Source organism: Pygoscelis adeliae, unplaced genomic scaffold (genome assembly GCF_000699105.1).
Source record: "Pygoscelis adeliae isolate BGI_AS28 unplaced genomic scaffold, ASM69910v1 Scaffold220, whole genome shotgun sequence".
In the NCBI taxonomy this organism is placed as follows: domain Eukaryota; kingdom Metazoa; phylum Chordata; class Aves; order Sphenisciformes; family Spheniscidae; genus Pygoscelis; species Pygoscelis adeliae.
In genome coordinates this window covers 2706033-2725863 of record NW_008824049.1, presented here as the reverse complement: position 1 = coordinate 2725863, position 19831 = coordinate 2706033, and the positions used below count along the sequence as shown (strand labels likewise).

The 19831-nt window shown below is 40.9% G+C and overlaps 1 protein-coding gene across 1 annotated transcript in view; it reads left to right on the top strand.

Moving 5' to 3' along the window:
- SPATA16 (spermatogenesis associated 16) overlaps positions 1–19831 on the top strand; it is a 95010-nt gene that overhangs the window by 47774 nt on the left and 27405 nt on the right. Inside the window, exons 6-7 of the mRNA XM_009333606.1 lie at positions 5038–5122; positions 18507–18654. Of these exons, the coding sequence (XP_009331881.1) occupies positions 5038–5122; positions 18507–18654 (233 nt within the window). The remainder of the gene's footprint in view (positions 1–5037; positions 5123–18506; positions 18655–19831) is intronic.

Sequence of the window (19831 nt, the reverse complement as noted above, 5' to 3'; positions counted from 1 at the left end):
TATATCTCTCATCATCTGGTGGTTTCCAAGTGTCTCCATAACCTCAAAGTAATGAGTTTACATTTGTTTAGGATATATGGAGATGTTTAAAAATTAACTTATTATTTTGTTCACTTTTCAAATGGGTTAATCGCATTAAAATAACTACCTCCTACATATTTCAGTTATAAACACAATTTTCCTTTTCTAATCTCAGCAGAAAATAAGAAAGGTCATCCATCCAGAAGAGAGCAGTAGTTTATTTTGCATCTTGTCTCTCCGGCTCAGTACTGTTGTATCAGAGATCTCAAATACCCAGGTGGCTGCATCAGGAATATTAACATTCCTGTTAAAATGAAAAAAATAGAGATGCACCTACCCTTTCCAAACAGTAGGTCTGCACAGGGCTAACATCACGTGGCAGTCACTGAGGCCTTCTATTAGTACCACTTACTGCAGATCCAGGTGAGATCACTTGAAGTAGGGAGCAAAGGTAATTTTCTGCCACTTAACCAGCCTCCTGATCTTAGCAGCAATTGGGGCTGAATAGCACAGAAGAGTGAAAGTTACTCTAATGTGCATAGGCTGTGATTATTCCTAAGGCTCTGCCATCTGCACAGAAATCCTCCTCTCCCCTTCAGGGCTTCTTTCCTTTCTGTGCAGCTCAAGGGGAGCAGTCAAGGCCAAAGGAGCTGACCTTGAGTCTTGCCCTCATATTTTTTCCAGTGTTTACAGTGATAAATGAACACACAAGCATTTAGCAACATTGCTAATTTCTTGTCTTCTTTGGCAATGTAACACTGTTGCATTCCAGAAAACCACGTATTTCTTACACCTGTACCATCCATTTTCTTGTCACAGACTTGCATGGCTGCTGTGAAGGATTTGGCTGTACACTGGCTGCTAGTGTCAGCAGCTGTCATGCAGCAAAAGCTACCTTTGGCTTTTTTATTAGAAGTCCTATGCACGTCTGGAGATGGGCTGAGGGCAACAGTTTAGGATCTGTGGTGTGCTCTTTGCTTGCACATATAGAAATATATCTTATTGTTCTGCACCACCAAGTGGCCAGATTGAGCAGATGTTGCAAGACACCTTTGGATCCAGGCTTACTACATTAACACAGATGGGTTTGGTTATGTTATGGAAGTTCATACTGGCCCGAACTAGCAACTAGGAAAAAACAAACGTTCGAATATAAAGCCTCATGTTTTGAAAGAAGTGTCACATTTTCTCCAGCATCCCCTAAGGTGTTCCTGAAGGTGTATTGCCAGAAATACTTCAGTTCTCATGTCAAACGGAGCTCTTTGGTGGGCTACCACCTGAAGCTCAGGCATGTTTTAAGTATTTCGAACTAATAACTCAGAATTGGCAGATGGTTCTGTAAATACAGGGCCAATATTTCTGTATATCACATGAAGTGATTGTGTCAGAAGTAGGAAGAGAATATACGTATCTTTGTTCTTTACCATTAGAGTTTAATCCCAATATCTTTAAAAACTGTAAAAATAAAACATGGCATTTCATCCAGAAAAATGCATTACATGGTCTAAATGGGAGCTATTTTCCTATTCTTTTGTACCCTATGTTCCTTGTGCTCAGGAAGGTTCAAAGTTGAACTCGTAAGTAGTCACTCTAGAGGCACAAATCAGAGCGAGATCTGTTGCTGGCCAATGTCACTTGTCCAAAATCTCCACATGATGTAACAGCTGATCCCAATTGACCTGTACTGAAACCTCTTCCGTCCAGCTCTTCACAAGCTCCCATTTCCCCAGGACCTCTGATTGCAGAAGATGGGAAGAAGGACCTACTCTGGCCCTTACATACTGCTGAAATGCTAATATGGCTTTATATATACTATCCTAAGTAAGTCATATTTAGTATATATAATATACTAATATTATATACTTCATACATCAGCCATGTTGATAACATGATGAGAGGAAAAAGTTGTTAATGAGTTTGGTCACTGGCTGAGGATCTTAAATAATAATTTCGTAAATAGTATTTCTTTAAGTAATATTTCACTTAAGTCTCATTTCAGAGTGCCTCGTGCGCTCATAAGTCTCTTACTGAAAGTCTGTTACCTGGATTTTTATGGGCCACATGGATAGGTACTCACTGGGAGTTGAGAACCCAGCTCAGTGCTTTATGCCTTCGTGTATTTCAATGGGAGCCAGGCCTTTAACCTGCCTAAATATCTCAATTGGTCCTTTGGTTTCTGAGTGTTTAGATCCCTACTTTTAAGTGCCCAGCCCTGTAACCATATTCAGGCAGCGTAATTTCACCTGTGTCCCTGCGTCTGGAAATTCATAGTTCCCCGTTGCATGTGTCACTTTGGTTCTGTGAATTGAGCCTTGGAGGCCTTCAAAGAAAACTCTGACTTGGGCACATTTGGGGTTGGACATAGGCCATCCACATAGAGCCTTAATGCTTGTGTTTCTTTTGAAAGTGGAATTTTTTAAGTCACTCATAAGGCCTGAGGTCACAGTAGCAAGCGTCAGTCCTGACCTGTGTGTGCGCTCCCTGATGGCTGAGGAACTGAGAAGTAAAATTGGGATGGAGGCACTCGAAAGGCTCGGAGGGGTTTTATGTGTGTATGATGTGCTTCGCCATTCCTGATGAAATGCATGGCAGTACAGGAGAAATCTAGCAAGGATAAAAGCAGATGTTGAAAAACTAAATACAAGTGCTTGAAATGTAAGCATGCGTCTGATGATTATTTAAATAAGAACAAATTCAGAAGGAAGAACAAAGAGGAAAGGCGTTCGTCTGGAGTGCAGTGATGCCTGGAGACCTCTGCCACGATCAGAGCAACATTGTGCTGAGCGCGCTGCGAAGAATTAGCAAAAGATTGTGGCAGGAGGACTCGCACACCGAATAGGTAAATCAGTCAAATATGATTGTCCGCATTTTACAGCTGATGCTGAGAAATAGCGAAAGATGAAGCGACTTGTCTGAGAATTGATTCCAGATTTGTCCAGGGCTCTGTGCACATCTCCACCTTTGATAGCAGTGCCACCTGGGAGAAGAAAGCGTTGGCTGCCACTGAGGAGCGGGAGGTCACAAACTGGATGTCGTGTTGTGTTGCCGGTGGGATGGATCCTCGCTTCGCCAGTCCGTGGCCTGCAGTAGGGATGGCAAAGCCTGCTGTGGGTGTCTGTGTACCCAACTGATTGCGTTTGACCCATGGCAGCGCTCCCACAGTGGCAGGCAGCAACAGGGTGATGCTCGGGGTTAAGGATTTGCCAGTTTTAGTCTTTCAAATGACAGCAGTTGAAGTGACTATATCTATAGGGGCCCATATTGTAAATGACCACTTGCAAATGTCCTTTGACTCCAAAATAGACAAGGCTTTAGTGCTTGAGAATTGCTCTAAATTTAGATTGAAAGTCCCTTCTTTCTGATGAGGTGGCCGCAGGAGGCCACCACCACTTGCGTACACTGCTAGGGACTGCAGTACCAGCTACTGCCATTGCCACGGGAGCTGGAAGCTTTGTAGACTACCTCTAGTAGACCAAAGGTACAGAATAACGTGACAGATTTGTCTTCCCCCATTTTTGTGCCACGTGTTTATTTCCCTTTTATGCCTCAGGACACAGTGAACGTCTTTCCCCAAAACCATTGCCAGCATTGGGTCAAGCAGGCAGTGCTGCATGCTTTGCTCACCTTGTTTCATCCATAGGATCCATATGTCATTCCTGGGATTAAAACCTGGCACCATTTGGAGTCAATGAGAGTGTTGCCAATGATTTTCAGGGCAATGAGGATTTCATCCTTTGTTCATCCTGTGCCGGCTGGGCTAACGATGTTCAGTTAGAAACTGCTCTTTGTTCTAGTGCAGTCAAGAGGATTTTTGCCAATGATTTGAATGAGCATTGAATAAAGCTTATGGTTAAATCCAGTCCTTATGCAGAAATCCATGGATCCTATTGAATTGCTTTTCTCCCAGTGAAATTAGTGGAAGCTGTACGAGAACATCTAAGGGAAGATTTAGCTCCTGCTTGTAACAATATGTTACCCCCTGATACTGGGCCTGCTTTGAAATGTTTATTGTTAAATCCATGTATTTTTGGTTATATCTCATTAAGAACATAATACAGCCTTGGAAAGTACATTCTGAAAGGGTATTACAACAGGATTGGGATTACTGTTTGTGAGATACTTTTAACTAGGGGGAAATTTCAAATTCAATTTACAGTAATGTCAAAGCACAATTAATATATAGGCAATGATAAGGGGAACACGTGGAAGTACACATTGATAGCACTACACCAACAAATAAACTTTTGGTGCTAGTAATTAGGTACACAAGATTATTATATGTTTAATTGACTAAAGTGACAATTTGGAATTACATCTAGTCACATTTAATTGGATTTAGAATCTCTAGAGGAAAGGAAACGGAGAGCAGTGCGGAGAGACAGCCATAAAAGCAAACTGATTTTCTAAAGTCTGTTAAGACTCTGCATTAATATCCATTGCACAATAGTTTTTTAATATCCCTTAGTCTAGAAAGAGTAATGCAATGATTGTCACAGACAGTGGGAGTACTAAAGCATACTCAATTAGGTAGCAAGATAGCTGATTACTTTTGGTTTGGGGTTTTTTTTTAAGATATAGTTTAATCAAAGGTGAACTATGTCTGAGTTTGCCATAGACAAGTGATATTCTCAGGCTGCCAAGCTACAGGGTGTTATACGTGTTGATGCTGTCCTAGAAGACATATGTACTTACATATAAGATATTTTACCCACAAATACTTTAAAGCAAAAAAAGAAAAGCCAGACTAAAATACTGTATAGCAGTCATTAAATATTTGCTCAGATTAAAATATGGAAAAGCTATTAAAAGAAAATGTAGGGTTGTTTGCTGGCAGATAGTTTAACTAGCTAAAAAATATTTACTAATGCTTGTCTTAAAGTTGGACAAAGACTGAGAGTTATGTGTAATCTTTTGATACAACCCTCATGTTACACTCTTCTAATATTACCTCCTTTAAATACTGCTATATACATCCTTCTTTCCCTGTACACTCATTTATTCTGCTTTTGTCATCAGGAGCACCATGATTGCTGACTATATGTACTGGCTGACAGGAGGCACTGAGCAGCATATAAGCAAGCTCATCAAACTGTATTGGCAGGTAAAAATTGATAGCCCAATGAGGAAGGAGGTGCCCATCTTACTATTAAGACCAAAATGAAGGATTACTGCTTAAAAGACTGCCGACAAAGGTAGCTCTTGGGCATATCAATCAAGAGGACATTATATAGTACTACCGTATTTATAATGAAGTAGATTTTCTTGGACTAATTTTAAGGGCAAAATTCAAGGTTGTTAACCCTTGGCTCATACTTCAATTTTATGGACTGCTGTAAAATTTAATTCTGGACACTGTATAGTCCCCTAAGCTATTTTTTGTGAAGTCTTCCTACCTTAGTGACACTTTCCTTTCGCAATTTGCATGATACTAATCCTCTGACACCTTTCCAAACTCTTCAACCGGAAGGGGAGGAAAAAATGACTGTAACAAATGGGCTCAGGAACCTAAAGTGCTCTGTGAAGGATGGCTAGGTAAGACCCCAGTCTACAAAGACTACTTATGTGGGGAGTAGGCCATTGACTTCAATGAGACTCGTCTCTTGAGTGATACTTATTTGAGATGGCTGTTCAGCCACATCAGCACAAATTTAAGTTTAAGGGTACCCCCTTCTGCTCTCAGGAGAGCTCTCACACACTTGCAGGTGAATGGATGCTAGATCCTTTGCTGGGAGAGGCTTATTGCTGCAGGATCTTATCACTGCCTGTAGTGTCCCATCCTTCACAGCCCCAGTTTCAATGCAACCAAAGTGCATTTCAGAGTGACTGCAGCATTTGGGCCTCAGGTGGTGGAATACTCTTCTGCCTCCCAGAGTGGACCTGACCCTCAGGTCTTCCTTGTCCGTACAAGGAATTTAATGATACTAGGAACAATATATGTCCCTTGCGATAAAATTTCAGTCTGATTCTGATCCCATTTATTTTGGGTTTATTCTGTGAGAACATCTGTGACATCTGTACTTTATGTGAAGCGGTGCAAAATATGTCTGACATAAGCCAGAGTAATAAAGATCAGAATCTGGTCTTTTACCTTCACTCACATGGTAAATTCTTCCTTTTTAAAACTATTATTAGTTGCATTCATTTGGTAAAATGGAATAAATCTCAGTCTTGGGAGCTGCTGAATTTCAGTACTGCTGTGAGTGCAAAGTGCATCTCATTCACAGAATTACCCACTGGGCTAGTGTTTGCAGTGCCTGTGAGCTTTCTTATATGCTTTCCAGCAGAGAATTTCTTCTGTACAGAACAGTTTGATTTTTTTCCCCACTGGGTCAGACTCATTTAAAATCTTGAGTTCACAAACAGGTTTTATGAAGGGGTCATTTCTTCGAATGGAATGTCTTTTTTTGTCTCTTAACGCTGGTATCCATTGACTTCCCTTCTTGATGTCATGGACATGAAACTTCAAAGAATAAACCTTTAAAGGAGGAGCTACCATAACTGTCCTCTCCCCCAGGGGTTTAGACTGTCCTGCTATGTAACAGGGCCAAAAAAGTGGCATGAAGGACAAGATTCATCACGATGCCTCCTCATAGAGTCTAAATCAGAAGCTGTGGTTGACCTAAGGTGGGAATGAACCAGACTAGAAGTGGGGCTACTGAATCGCTTCCAGACATTAGTGTCATCACACAATATTAGCATCATCATACAAAATTATTTTGGCTGTGGTAGGACTCTGGTTCATCTCTGCTTCAGTCAGGAGCTCACAGCTCATTTCTCTTCCTGATGGAGAGTTCATACGTGGGCCTCCCTGGACCCCTGTGGTCCTAAGAGTATAGGAGCTGGTCCTTAAACCATAACTTAAATAATCCTAGAAAGTATTGCTTTATCCATCCTTGAGACACAGCAGGGGATAGAAGTGATCCACCCGAGGTTATAGTAATAGTCCTAGTGCATACATTGAATGTGCTTGCTAACATTAATATAATGTGCAAGGCATAAGTACAGTAATAGTCCTAGTACATACATTAAATGTGTTTACTGACATTAATGTACCAAGAGGCACCACCATGCTGTTTGTGCCCTATTCCCACTCCTTCTCTGCCTTTCGCCTCAACCTGAGCTGCTGTCATCTTTGTCTGCAGAAGCTTTGAAATGTCAGTAGAGATCTGACATCCGATCCCCCGCCATGCTTGACTTTCACTGGGAGACAGAGATTGCTCTGCAATTTTGTGCCTTTTGTGCGTATGCCTTAGCGTGGGCTAGGCTAAGGATTCAGCAGTATCTATATGCTGACACACACGCAGTAGAGGCAGCTGGGTGCCCAGTACCACTCCCACTCAAGTTAACAGCTAGCACTTAAGAAACGCTGTTCATGAAGATATATCCCCAGCACCAGTAACAACCTTTTCCTTCCTGAGCTGATGAGTTCTGTGCACTCAGCATCAGGGGTGACTTCAATGTCATTAAAGCACACAGCAACAATTATGCAGTACGATGTAGCATGTGACACTGCACTGGGACTTTCCACCACAGAGAGACCAAGCAGAGGTAACATAATCTTTTTTATTAATATTCTCTCTATTTCATGGTGTAAAGCTGAAAATAACTTGTCACGACTATACATGCTCATGTGCCTTTGTAACCAAAGCAACAGCTATTGATGCACGCTTTTCTTGCTAACTACTTCTCTGCCCCAGAACTCGCTAGTGTTGGCTCACAACCACGAGCAAAATTTTCTGAGGAGGAAGGGAATAGATGGTGAACAGGACAGTTTGTTTTTTGCTTTCGTGAAGAAAGCTTTTTAGATAAGATATGTCACGCTTTGCTTTGATCAGTGGGTCATATATATAATCTTCTGGTGTGTCACTGACTACTTTTGTTTCTTCTTTTCATGATTCTTTTAACTGCTGGAAAAGGCTTTTCCTCCTCACAGCCTGTCTTCTACTTCTTTCATAGCTTCAAAACATTGTAGAGACCACTAGAATCCTTCAGGTGATGTCTTTACTGCAAAAAATTCAGGCCCTTAATTCACACCTGCAAAGCTCTTTATTATTTATCCTACTTCTAAATCACTGTTTTTTCTCTCCTGATCTATTCCTCATGCTCAGAGCAGCCTTTATCTTGTATCTCCTTTGGTTTTCTTGTCCTGATTTTGGTTTTATACTTTCCTTTGAACTTCTTCTATCCCGGACATCAACAACCAGGAGTCCTCTTTCTTCAAAACTCTTCTTAAAACATCCTCAAATAACTCCCCTCCTCGTTATTACCTTTTACGTATTTCTTCTTCTTCAGCAGTGATCTGTTCCATGTGACTGTGTGCCTCCTCTTAGGCACACTGCAAGGTTTGTACTGACAGATTTTTAAGGCCAGATGGGCTCATATTGACAAATTTTCTGACTTCCTGCATAAAAACACCCCAGAATTGCACCCTTACCTTCCTGCATCAGTGCCAAAAGAGGAAAGCAGAGACTGGTTTTGAGAAAGTTATGCAATCCCCACTTAAACAGTTTAATAATAGAATATTTACCATAACCCATCCAAAAGACAATTTGTTACATGTTTGCCCCTGTTTTTTCCCCAGTTTACAGGCTGGGATCTTACTTGTCCAGTCCAAACTTCCAGCAATTTGTATTATGCATTCATCTCTGAAAGCTTAAAGATCCTTTAGTACTTGTTATCTTCTCCCTGTATATGTACCTATGGATCATGATCAAGGCAACTTTAAATATTCTTTTTGATTAGCTTTTTGATTAGCTTTCTTTGATTATCCCCTTTAAAGTAAATCATCTATTTCTGGATCTTCTGTACAGTGATATGTAATATCTAATGCCCTGTGTTGGTTTTGAATATTAATACCATCCTTCCATTCCACTCTTGAGATAAAGGTATAATGCTGATGAGACGTGAAAAACTAATTTGCAACAGACAATATTATTCAGTAAGTCGAGCCTTCTTCTCTGTTCAAATATTTTATTCCATGGATTGAAAATATACATTCCAAGTTAAGATATATTCAAATGGATGGGCTTTTTTTCATAACCCACTATAGAATATGCACTGAATGATTTCTGTATTGGCTGTTAGATTAAAAATAGACAAGTTAAGTTAAATAGAGTTCATCACAATAAATAATAATGTGAAAGTTATTAAATGTATTATGGTAGATATTTGCAGAGTGGTAACAGCAAGACAAAGTTTAAACCTACTTATTACTATAGTCAGGTAAGCTCCCTAGCATTTATTGTCAGCAATGCAATTTCTCAGCTGGTAATAGCAAAACAAACAATGGACTTGAGATAGTTCATCCCATAGAAAGAGTCCCTCTCCAAACTGTCCAGTTTTACTCACACCTTTGTAAACTATTTCCACTGGCTAAAAACTGTGCAATATACTCTGGAAGTTTCATTCCATGAGTAAAAGTATATCACAGCCATACTACAATGTCAAAAATGCCCAACGTTGTCAAACATGAACTTTGCAAGTATCTTGAAAGTCACAGCCTGATTTCACCAATGTCTAGCACAGACATCTTAGTATAAAGTGCCTTTATTACCTAATTTATAAACATCTCAGGCTTAACTCATTAGCACACTACAAATTTAATTGCTTTTATTATTCCATTGTGAAAACCATGTGGCCTATTTTATACTGAAGCTTTGGCTCCGTATAAAATGATGCTGTGCGTAACAGCATCCATTACACACTTATATCCAAAGTCAATCCCATCTAGCCAAAGTCTTACACTAAGTGCCGTTGCACCAGCAACGCATACGTTGCAGAAACTAACAGAACCCTAGGAAGGCATTTCAAAACTTGTGGTTTCGTATCTGTACACTTCCATAACCATCTGTACTAAAAGCCCTAATTCCATAACGTAGCCAATATGTATTTGCTACAGCTCAGATGGAGACCTTTAATTTGCATTGGAGCAAACTGGGCTTTTAGCTTTAGCTCCAGTTCAACCCCAGTGTTTTGGTCAAGATTGCAGCCATCACAGAGCTGCTCTTAGCACATTGAAAATACTGGCCCTGTGACTGCTGCACACGGAGCTCACGACCTTGCGTTTCTGAGAATATTTCTGCCAGCTAAACTCAACGCCACAGAGAAAGCTGCCAGTAGCACATGCATTGGCTGACATGGAGGTTTGGGTATTCAGACATTTGTTTTGCTCTCTCATTGCTGTTATGAACATCAGGTGCTTCCATTTCAAAAATCTGGGCTGTTGCAAGCACAGAGCAATACACACATCACACAATAAAGCAAATGATAACCCAGCCCTGCGAGGTGGCTGAACACCTACAGTGCAGCAATGAACGCTGTCAACTCCTTTAGAGCTCAACTTTATCTCACACCTTGCGGGGTGAGAATCCAAGGCAAGAAAGTTAAAAGGAAAAAGCTCTTGGTAGCCAAAACCTTGTCTGCAGTCTCAGCCAGTGACAAGGCCCATCAGCAGTCCTGCGTGCTCACACTTGACCCGTGTCCTGTTATGGAGCGTGAGGTATCCAAGCTGGCAACAGCAGGGATGTTTTGCAATCCTCCTAATGGAATGACTGATAGGAGTTGTCAGGCAGCCTCTCTGGGCAGCCTGGCCATCATATCACTGAGAAAATGTGTTTCTCACTAATTCTTGAGATTATTTTAGCAGATCATGCTGTGCCACACTTCATTGCGGAAAAGTCCCTTCTTTAATCAAAACTGGGGGAAAATCCCGTTGAGGTCAATGACTGTTCTGTATACAGGCAGAAGTAAGTGCCTAATTGTCTCAGAGGTCTGTGGAGCTTGTTGCTCCTTTAAGAATTAATTTTCGTATTTTCTCATGTCAGAAAAGAGATAACATTTCTCTTATCCCTCTTCATAAAAACCAATAGGTAATCCTCACTCTTCTGTATCTATGGCCATTTTGAAGGACAACACTTGCCTTGAAGCACTGAGCTTTTCATTTTCTGGTGGAAAATTGGGATGTAATGATTTTCCTCGTCCTGCACATTAGAAGAACAAAAAGATTTTGGCCCATGAGCAGGAAGATCAGTTCATTCTTAAGACACTGCACTGGTATCCAGATGATCTCAGTGCAGGTTCTGGCCTGTTCATGGGTTTCCTGTGTTCTCATTGCATCAGGGCTGAAGCAACTTGTTAGAATTAAAATTACTAACATTTTGTCAGGGTAGAATGGGCTTCTTCCTATGTATGCCATTTCAGGTATTCAGACCAGTCTGGCTTTGGAATACACTGTTTGTAAGACATAACTCTCAGCTGCAAAAATCAGCTTCATTCTGCTCTCAGGTACACTAGCAAAAATATGGAGTAATTGAAAACTGGATTGAGAAGGAAAATAAAATAACATAACAGAGAGTTTCTATCATGTTGATACTGATTTGGGAGTTTTTTATTGCTGTTGTTATTGCTGATATTTCCATTCCGGAAACAATTCTACATGTACAAAACCAAGGAATTTAACATTTTTCTTGTATTCTTTCTTCTTTAATAATATCTACTTCCACATATTTTCTACCTACTTCTATTTTTCTGGTACCAGATCATTCATGGTAGAATAATTGTTGTTTGAATCATACTTACATTTACATGATAAGAGAAGTTATTAGTTTAAATATCACAATTATTAAAACAGATGGATTAATTGTCTCTAATTTCAGGAAAGATGGATTTATTTAATACCAGCTGAATGTAATAGGTAACACCTACCTTGCTGTAGTTGGTAGCTGTTGAAATCCCAATATGAAACAAAATACCAACCCAATTAGGGTTTTAACTGTTAACAGAGGCCCATAAATCATGTTTGAAAGATGTTCAACAGGAACAACCTGGCCAGCAAAGCTCCAGGCCGTTTAAAAAACCCTACAGGGCAACTCAAAAGTAAAGTGCATATTTCACAAGTAGAATTTTCAATTCATTCTGACTTTTACTGGGTTGCAAAGCAGAGCTTTAAGATTTACAAAAGAAACCTGAGAAATCAGCATAGAAAACCAGCCATTTTGTGCTGTTCTCAGGCCCTTATTGTGCCCTCGAGTTGCAAAGGTCCTTAAGAAGTTAAACATCCATTATCCTCTTCCCTTTTTTTGTCTACCATCTCCTTTCTTCAGGGAGATGAAGCTACAGGCAGGAGTTTGTGCTCTTCCCAGGATCATTACTGGTTATGTGGCTTTCCATCTGCACATCTGCTCTTGAAGAACTACAGAGGACATCACACAAAAAGAGATAAAGTCACTTTTCAGAAACATCTCTATATACAGTCAACTTGTCTTCTACTAAATTAGCAGCCATTCAGCCACATAAAGTAGTTTGCTATTGCAATGACTCAGGCATGATTTTTTGCTGCCCCTTTGAACAGTGCTGTCCATTTTACAGGCTAACAACATCACTCATCATCTCTGGCTGTCTGATTCATCTCTTCACATTTAAGTCAAGTTCTCAAAACGTGTTGAGCTCAGTGCTAGGAAGGACTGACATCTCGTTCAGTTAGTTTCTGCATTTTGCTTTCCTTTTCTTTTTCTTTTCTTTTTTTCTCTTTTTGAGAAAAAAAACATCGAAAAGCCCTGAAAAACCCCTACAGCAAGTATCCCACATTTCTCCCAGGAGTAATTCCTAGCCAGGGTCACTCCCGGTCTCTCAAACACTTGCCTGAATCACCAGATGGATGCAGCATCCAGGTGTTGGCCGGTGACTCTGACTACATTCACATAAAGCACTCAGCGATGCTCAACCTTTAGCTCTGCCTGTCTGAGTTAAGATGTCTCTCTGAGCCCAGGCTACCAAAGCTGTTCAGCTGAGCACGGTTTATAATCTCCTTTCACAAAAAAAAAACCCTGCTGTTTAAACCGTGACCCATTACTGACAAAGCGGGAGCTGTGCAGAGCTGGCCCAACACATGCAGAGGGCTTGTGATGGTGAAAGGCTACTCCCAGCACTGGAAGGGCAGTCCTGCTGCTCAGAGCAGTCACAGTGAATTGCCTTATTGGAATTAGGGTATTTCTCACCGTGAAAACTTTCTTACCCTTAAGAAAGGGGCAACGTTAACAAACCTGGTTAAAAGCTATGTTTTTGGCCAGTAGCTTCATGTAGAGGGTAATTGGCCTGTTCACGGGGGCGGTTCTTTGATGTTTGCACCCACTACCTCACCATCCCATTGCAGATTTATGTCTGCCTCTGTTACCACGTCAAGGAAGCATGCCTGCACCGCAGCTAGCTGGGTGGCCGAGAGCGTGCCAGCATGGCATGTCAGTCACACCAACTATCCATGGGAGCTTGGCTCGCTCCGCTGGACCAGCTCTGCTCACATCTCAGCATCTTGGGGAGTTGCAAGGCCCCAGCTGGGGCAGGGGTAGGTGGCCCAGGCCAGGAGCCACCTCTGCAGGGAGGCTTGGAGCTAGAGCTCTCACCTGGTACAGATACACACGGTAGCTACCGATGGCAGCAAACCATAATTTGAGCAGTAACAGGGGCTCACTTTGTCAATGCTCTGCGTCAGCCCTACAAAGCAAGTATATCCTGTTTCATTGGTCTCAGAGTCGCTCCATCATAGCAAAGAAACATCGAAATCCTTCAGGCATTTACCCCTGCGCTGAGATGAAGGGGCAAGATCCTCAGTTGGTAGCAAGCAATACAGGAGCTGAGGGCTCCCGTGGCACTCTCCGTGCACATAAGTTTGTGAGACTGGAGGACGGGCTTGTGGGCTGAGAGCTTCCCTGAACTGGAATTGCATTTCCACATTTGTACTTAGTCCCTGCTTTCCCACCTGCCGGCATCATGGGCAGGGAGTTTCAAGAGCAGCCTCCAGACTTTTCCATACTCTATGTATTCTGGGGTTTTTCTTTAATGAACAGTGATCTCTTTGAAAGGATATAAAGCATGGATTTCTTTTCTCCCAAACCATAGATACTTATTAGAGTATCAAACAGATCTTGAAGCCTAAGGTAACCCATCTGCAATACCTCTGCCTCTGCCTTTCAGAAGCCAGCAGAATACACGGATCTATCACCGTGGCGCTCTGCAAATCCTCTTTCAAACTATACTGCATACAAAATAACTCGCAGACATTTAAATACGTTAATAACTTAAGAACCTAAATAAGCTGATATTTGATGTGACACATTAATGGCGAGGCATTACATGGCAGATAAGCAGAAAGTTCTCATCTATTGTATAATACATGATTTATTCATACCATAAACATATTGAGAAAAGGATATGCTCTGGCATTCTGTCTACTTATTTTTCCCACAGGAAAAAAAAATAAAAATTATGTAAGAAGATCATGCTGGTGAGAAGATATTCATATCACAACAGCAACAGACTTAGTGGCAGGGCTGCCAGATACTTCTTTATGGTTGGAAAGATATAGAGAAAAGCGCATAGGTTGCACCACAGTGCACCCATAATTCTAACTACCAGCCTAAGAGTGGAAGCAGTTCATAGAAGAGGCTAATGGCTTTACCCTGACTGATATCATTGCATTAATAAAAATCATCAATAAAAGCATCAACTCCTGCTGTACTGCAAATGAGACAGTGGCTGAATGTGCACTGCAGCTGCAAGATAAGGCACTAGAAAGATATCTAAATTTTTGGCTAATTCTAGATGTCAAGATAATTGGATTTTCCAAATTAAACCTTTCTGTAGTTAAAGAGGATTAAGGTTAGGGACTGTAGCAGGGAAAGCTACTGTCACTGTCATGAAGAATTTTTTGCTACAGTGCCATTTTTCTTCTACGTCTGCTCTAAGCAGGCAAAATGGCAAAAGCTTCATAAAAATATTGAAGTAGTTATATCATTTGCCATCAAAAGTTGGCATGGGAAAGCTTTGTTTCCTGTGCATCTACCTATTCATTTTATGAGCTCTTAACAGAATTTTAGTGGGTGTTGAATGGACAATATAAGATTGTTTAGGCTAAAGTTTAAGTTTTATTAAAAGGTCTGTGAAATGTAACATTACTAGATATGGTAGAATGTAAGGGTATTGCAGAGCCGAAGTGCTCAGAGAAGAGGAGTATGTGGTGTAGGGTCAAATATTCGTTTAAACTCTTGATCAAAACAAAGGTTTTTGCTTGGGGACGTCTTTTGGCTTTTTAATTGTCATGATAGCAATGTACATCCCTCAAACCTTGTGAACACTTGGGTTTCATGAAGGAATTAATTGGTATTTTAATAGAAGTGCTGACAATATAAATACTCCTTGAAACACTTTGTCTCCAGATGGTTTCTCTGCAGACTTTCTCTGATTCCCCACACATCCAAAACAGGGACATAAACCTCCTGACATAGCAGAGCATGAGTCAGTCCCATAAATACAAAAAGAAATCTTCCCTATCATCAGTTTACTCTGCAGCCTCTTCTTGAGTGAGTTCTTGCATCTTTGCTAAAGGAATAGATTTTGTCCACTACTGAGGTAAACCACCAAATTCAGTGGACTCATGTCAATCATAGTCCTTACATTATTGTACATTGTTAGAGGAGCTCTTTTTTATCGTTTAAGGTCATCTCAAGGACTTCACTTTTTCTAACTCTGCTGGAGTTGAAGGCTGGAATGTAATACCATGTGATGAGATATCGCTGCAGAACTCACTTGCAAGATATGCAAATAAAAAAATCATCTTTCTTTGTCATTTTTATCAGTTTAGCAGCTACCCCCATACTCATGAAAGAGTCTGACACTTCTTCCACTCCAAGGCCAGAACAGCAACATCCTCCCTGATGTATCTGAGAGGACATTGCAGAAAGGACCCTTCAGATGCAAAGATGCCAAAACACATGCAAATGGGAAAAAACAGTTATCCTGTCTTCTCTGCAAGGACTATCTTGAAAGTCCATTGGAGCCCTTGCAATCCTCTCCACAGTCTGACTATATCTTGAGTAACTGCACAGTGTACAGCACAACAGATGATGTTCTGTAGGCATCCCTGTTTCCTGGAGACATTGCCAGATATTCATCCACTGGTATGGACTTCAGTGCATAAAGGCTTAAGCAGAAAAATCCTTGGGGATTTCATCGTATAAAGTTTTCTCCTCCAAAGTTTTTATGGGCTGAAGTTTTATATCCTTAAAGACTTTACCCCATAAAAATCCAAGAGGATAATAAAACAAATAGCATCTATGTCCAGGGTCAGTAGCTTGGGGAAAAAAAATGCTCTTGGGTAATAATAATACCCTCAGTAACAGTACTGACCAGAAACTACGGATCTATTCTTTTCCCCGTTGGCTGACATTTTACCGTTATTGCCCTCTGAGCTAGTCACTATTTGCATGCTGTGCAGAGTATCCACGGGTACATGGCAATGCAGAGATATTATAGGCATGACTTTGAACTGTTCTTGAGGATGATAAAGCCAAAAGTGAACTTTACAGGCAGAATACAGAGCTTGGCTGGTATGTATTTTAAATCTGTATTTAAAATAGATTTAAAATACTCACTCCACGTATTTTAAATCTGAAGTGTACGGATACACCCAAAAACACATTCACATGCTCATATTAATCCAGATTAGGAAATGGCTGCCAAGCTACAGAAAATAAGCAGAACACCCAACATCTCACACAAAATAAGGCTGACCTAATTCTGTGCCTATATTTACACATGAAATTCAGTAAAACTTGAACAAGTAGGCCTCTGCTTTTTTAAAAATGTACCTTGGAAAGCTAGATTGGTACCATTGTTTTGCTACCGATCCTCTAAGGGCCCTGAACAACAAGATAATTAAAGTCCATAGAAATATGAAATCCTAAAATCACTTTCCTATAAATCAGTGCAGACTAGTAAGTATTCCCGCAGGGAGGAACAGGCGCGGATCCATTCATGGGCCCCCGAGCTCTTGGCAGGAGGACACACTTGCTATTTTCTGGTCTGATACCTCCAGATCTGTGGCATTAACCATGGATAACACGGCTGTGCCTGTGGAAAGCTGGAACTCCTACTCACCGGGGGGGAACGTTATTACTGCCCCGGGTGGTCACGATACTATTACACACATTTGAAGCTTGTTAATTTTCCAGGGCTAAATACTACCCACTCCAGACTGCTTCCATTCCAGTAAATGCAGGATAATGGGCTGACTAAATATAGTAATCTAAAATATAAAGAAATCCCCAGTGATACCATCGACATCCAGGCAGAGTATTCAGTGTAAGAGCACTCAGGGTGCACATATGGCAGCCTATCCCAGTATCTGCTCAAAACAGTTATAGCATTTCTATGGTATTTCTGCACACCCCATACCAGTAAACAGGATGGAAATAAACTGGCATAAGACCGTATCAGAGGACCTGTTGTCTAAAGCCATTAAAGAGAAGGACATAGATACTTAACTAATTGGCACTCAGCCTTCCGTTCTGGGTTGGTGGGAGCAGTTGTCAGCTAAACAAATGACTCACGGAGGCACACTATGTCTTGGATAATTTTACATAGGTGGAGGATAGACTGGAGAACAAAAGTGAGGACTTGTCAATAAAACACCAAGCTAGGCCCATAATGATACCTTCTGTGAAGCACTTCAGTGTATAAGGTGATCTGGGAGATTCATACACCCTGTTAAAAAATATATATCTTTTCCTCTCATGCTTTTCTGACCATCTCTATTAACTTTGTGTTAGTATTGTCACTGTTAACCATGTTTATGCTTTTGCCAAGATACGTTAATGAAGCCTTGCAGTTCCCCCAGTTTCCAGAAAGAACTGCCCACATCAAGAAGACAAAATCTTTGTTAGCAACAGATGCAGCCAAAGCAGCGCTGAACGTGGTCTTACCCAAACCCCAACCCAGGAGGAACTGCAGCTCAACCTCCCTTGCACTGATCGATAAGAGTACTGAGCACGGCTGTTTCCAGGCTGGTAGCTCCTCCTGGCAGTTCCAGCACCAGTTCATTGGGGTCCACTGAGTGTGAAATCCACCTCTCTGCACAAGACCAGCACAATGCATCATTTGAGTCATTTTTAAGGGATGACAAGGTTCATAAGCTTCGTGTTGCCCTCTGCGCAGGAGTGAATTTTACTCTTAATGCAAATGGTGTTTAAATGCAATATTTTAAGACTAATATTCCGTATAGATACAGTGTCTGATTCATGCCAATCCAAGGGGTAATATGAATGCTTAGTATTGTTTAACCAGCTCCCAAGGACTGAATAAAACCCTCAGATGAAAGATGTGACCTTCAGAGAGCATGGAAACACTTTTTCTTTTCATCTAAAAGATAATTTATCTAATACTTTTCTCCTCATTGAAGACATAGGCTCGCTGCACTGAAAACTGTTTACAAATGTTCTTTCTCCATTAAATTGATTTTCTGAGTATAGATAGGCAGTGCTTTTGGAACTAATTTAAATTCCCCTCTAATTAATATTCAAGACCAAAATATGTTATCTTTGCATGACTGTGCAATTATTAAAGGGAAAATATCATCTGTGAAAGTAATTATTTTTCTTTTTTTTTTAACTAGCCATTAACTGACATGAAATGTATCGTTTCTTTGCCTTTTTTAGGCTATGATTGAAGAAGCCATCACTAGAGAAGAATCTTTTTCGGTTATGTACACACCATTTGTGACAGAAGTCAAGGCTGACAAAATAAACAAGATAAAGGACATGTTTGCTAAAAAGCACCCTGATTATGCGGAACACATATATACAGGTAACAGCAGATTTTACACGCTCTTAAGCACTGTATACTGTTTGTGTGTGTGGCTGACAAAAAGAGTTTGAGAGTCTGGAGCATGAGCCTTTACATTTTTACACTTCGGGGGGGGGGGGGAATTAACTTCTGAGATTTGCTCTGTGATTGTACATGATTTAGGTAATCAAATCAGTACTTAGGCAAAGCACAGACCTTACACTGCAAATCCCCACAAAGATGATTTTTATCCATGAAGCCTCATGTTTCAGTTGTTGAATTTCATTATTGCAACTAATCTTTTGTTCAACGGTAGATTTGCAGTGTATTGTGGTGACGGCGAGATCCGGGTTCATTCCCGTCGATTTCCATCAGTCAGGCCTTGCAGCAGGGTCTTTGCTTTCCAAAAATATCGTCCCTTCTATGAGCACTAATGGACTGACCGCCACCTTTGAGAGCATCTCAGCTGCAGGGATGGGAATAGATAGCCAGGTTTTCTTTAGCCTGTTGAAGACAAGTAGGATCCAGAGTGAACAAGGGCTTTGCAAGAGCCTGTTGTCATCTCCTGACAGAGTGAACTCAAATAGCATCTCCTGGAGTAAACAGATGCTTAAATTCTGGTGACCACAGCCTTATTTCAAGAAGAATGGGCATGACATTTGGGCAAAAGAGAAGCAGGGGGACAAAAGACATTTCTTACTATCATTAACCTGGTGACTTGGAACACAGTTGACCCTGATAACGCTTGCCTTTGAGCTGGTGATTGAGAAACATAAAGGGAAAAGTACATTTCTCAGGTCAAATTCTAGAAAGCCTCTATCTTCGTCACACAAAGTAGATGTGTAGCTCACCCCTCACTGCCGCTTCCAGCAGCGTGATCTGAAAGGCTGAGACGCTGCCCGCTCCCTGCAAGAGTTACACCCAGGTCAGAAATGACGGCTTAGTCCTTGTAGCGCTGCTGAGCCCCAGCACTCAGCAGATAAATAAGGCTTCCAAAAGGATACACATTGTGTATTTGGGGAGGAAAAGAAAATCTATTTGAAAACCACAAATAGGAATTAGGAAACCAAGTGTTTACCACAAAACTGTGCAAGTATTTAACACAAGTAAACTTGTTTTGTTCATTTTTGTTTTGCTTTAGGAAACCAGGATAAAACTAGATCGCTTTGCAAGTTGCAGACCACCCATGTATTGGGTT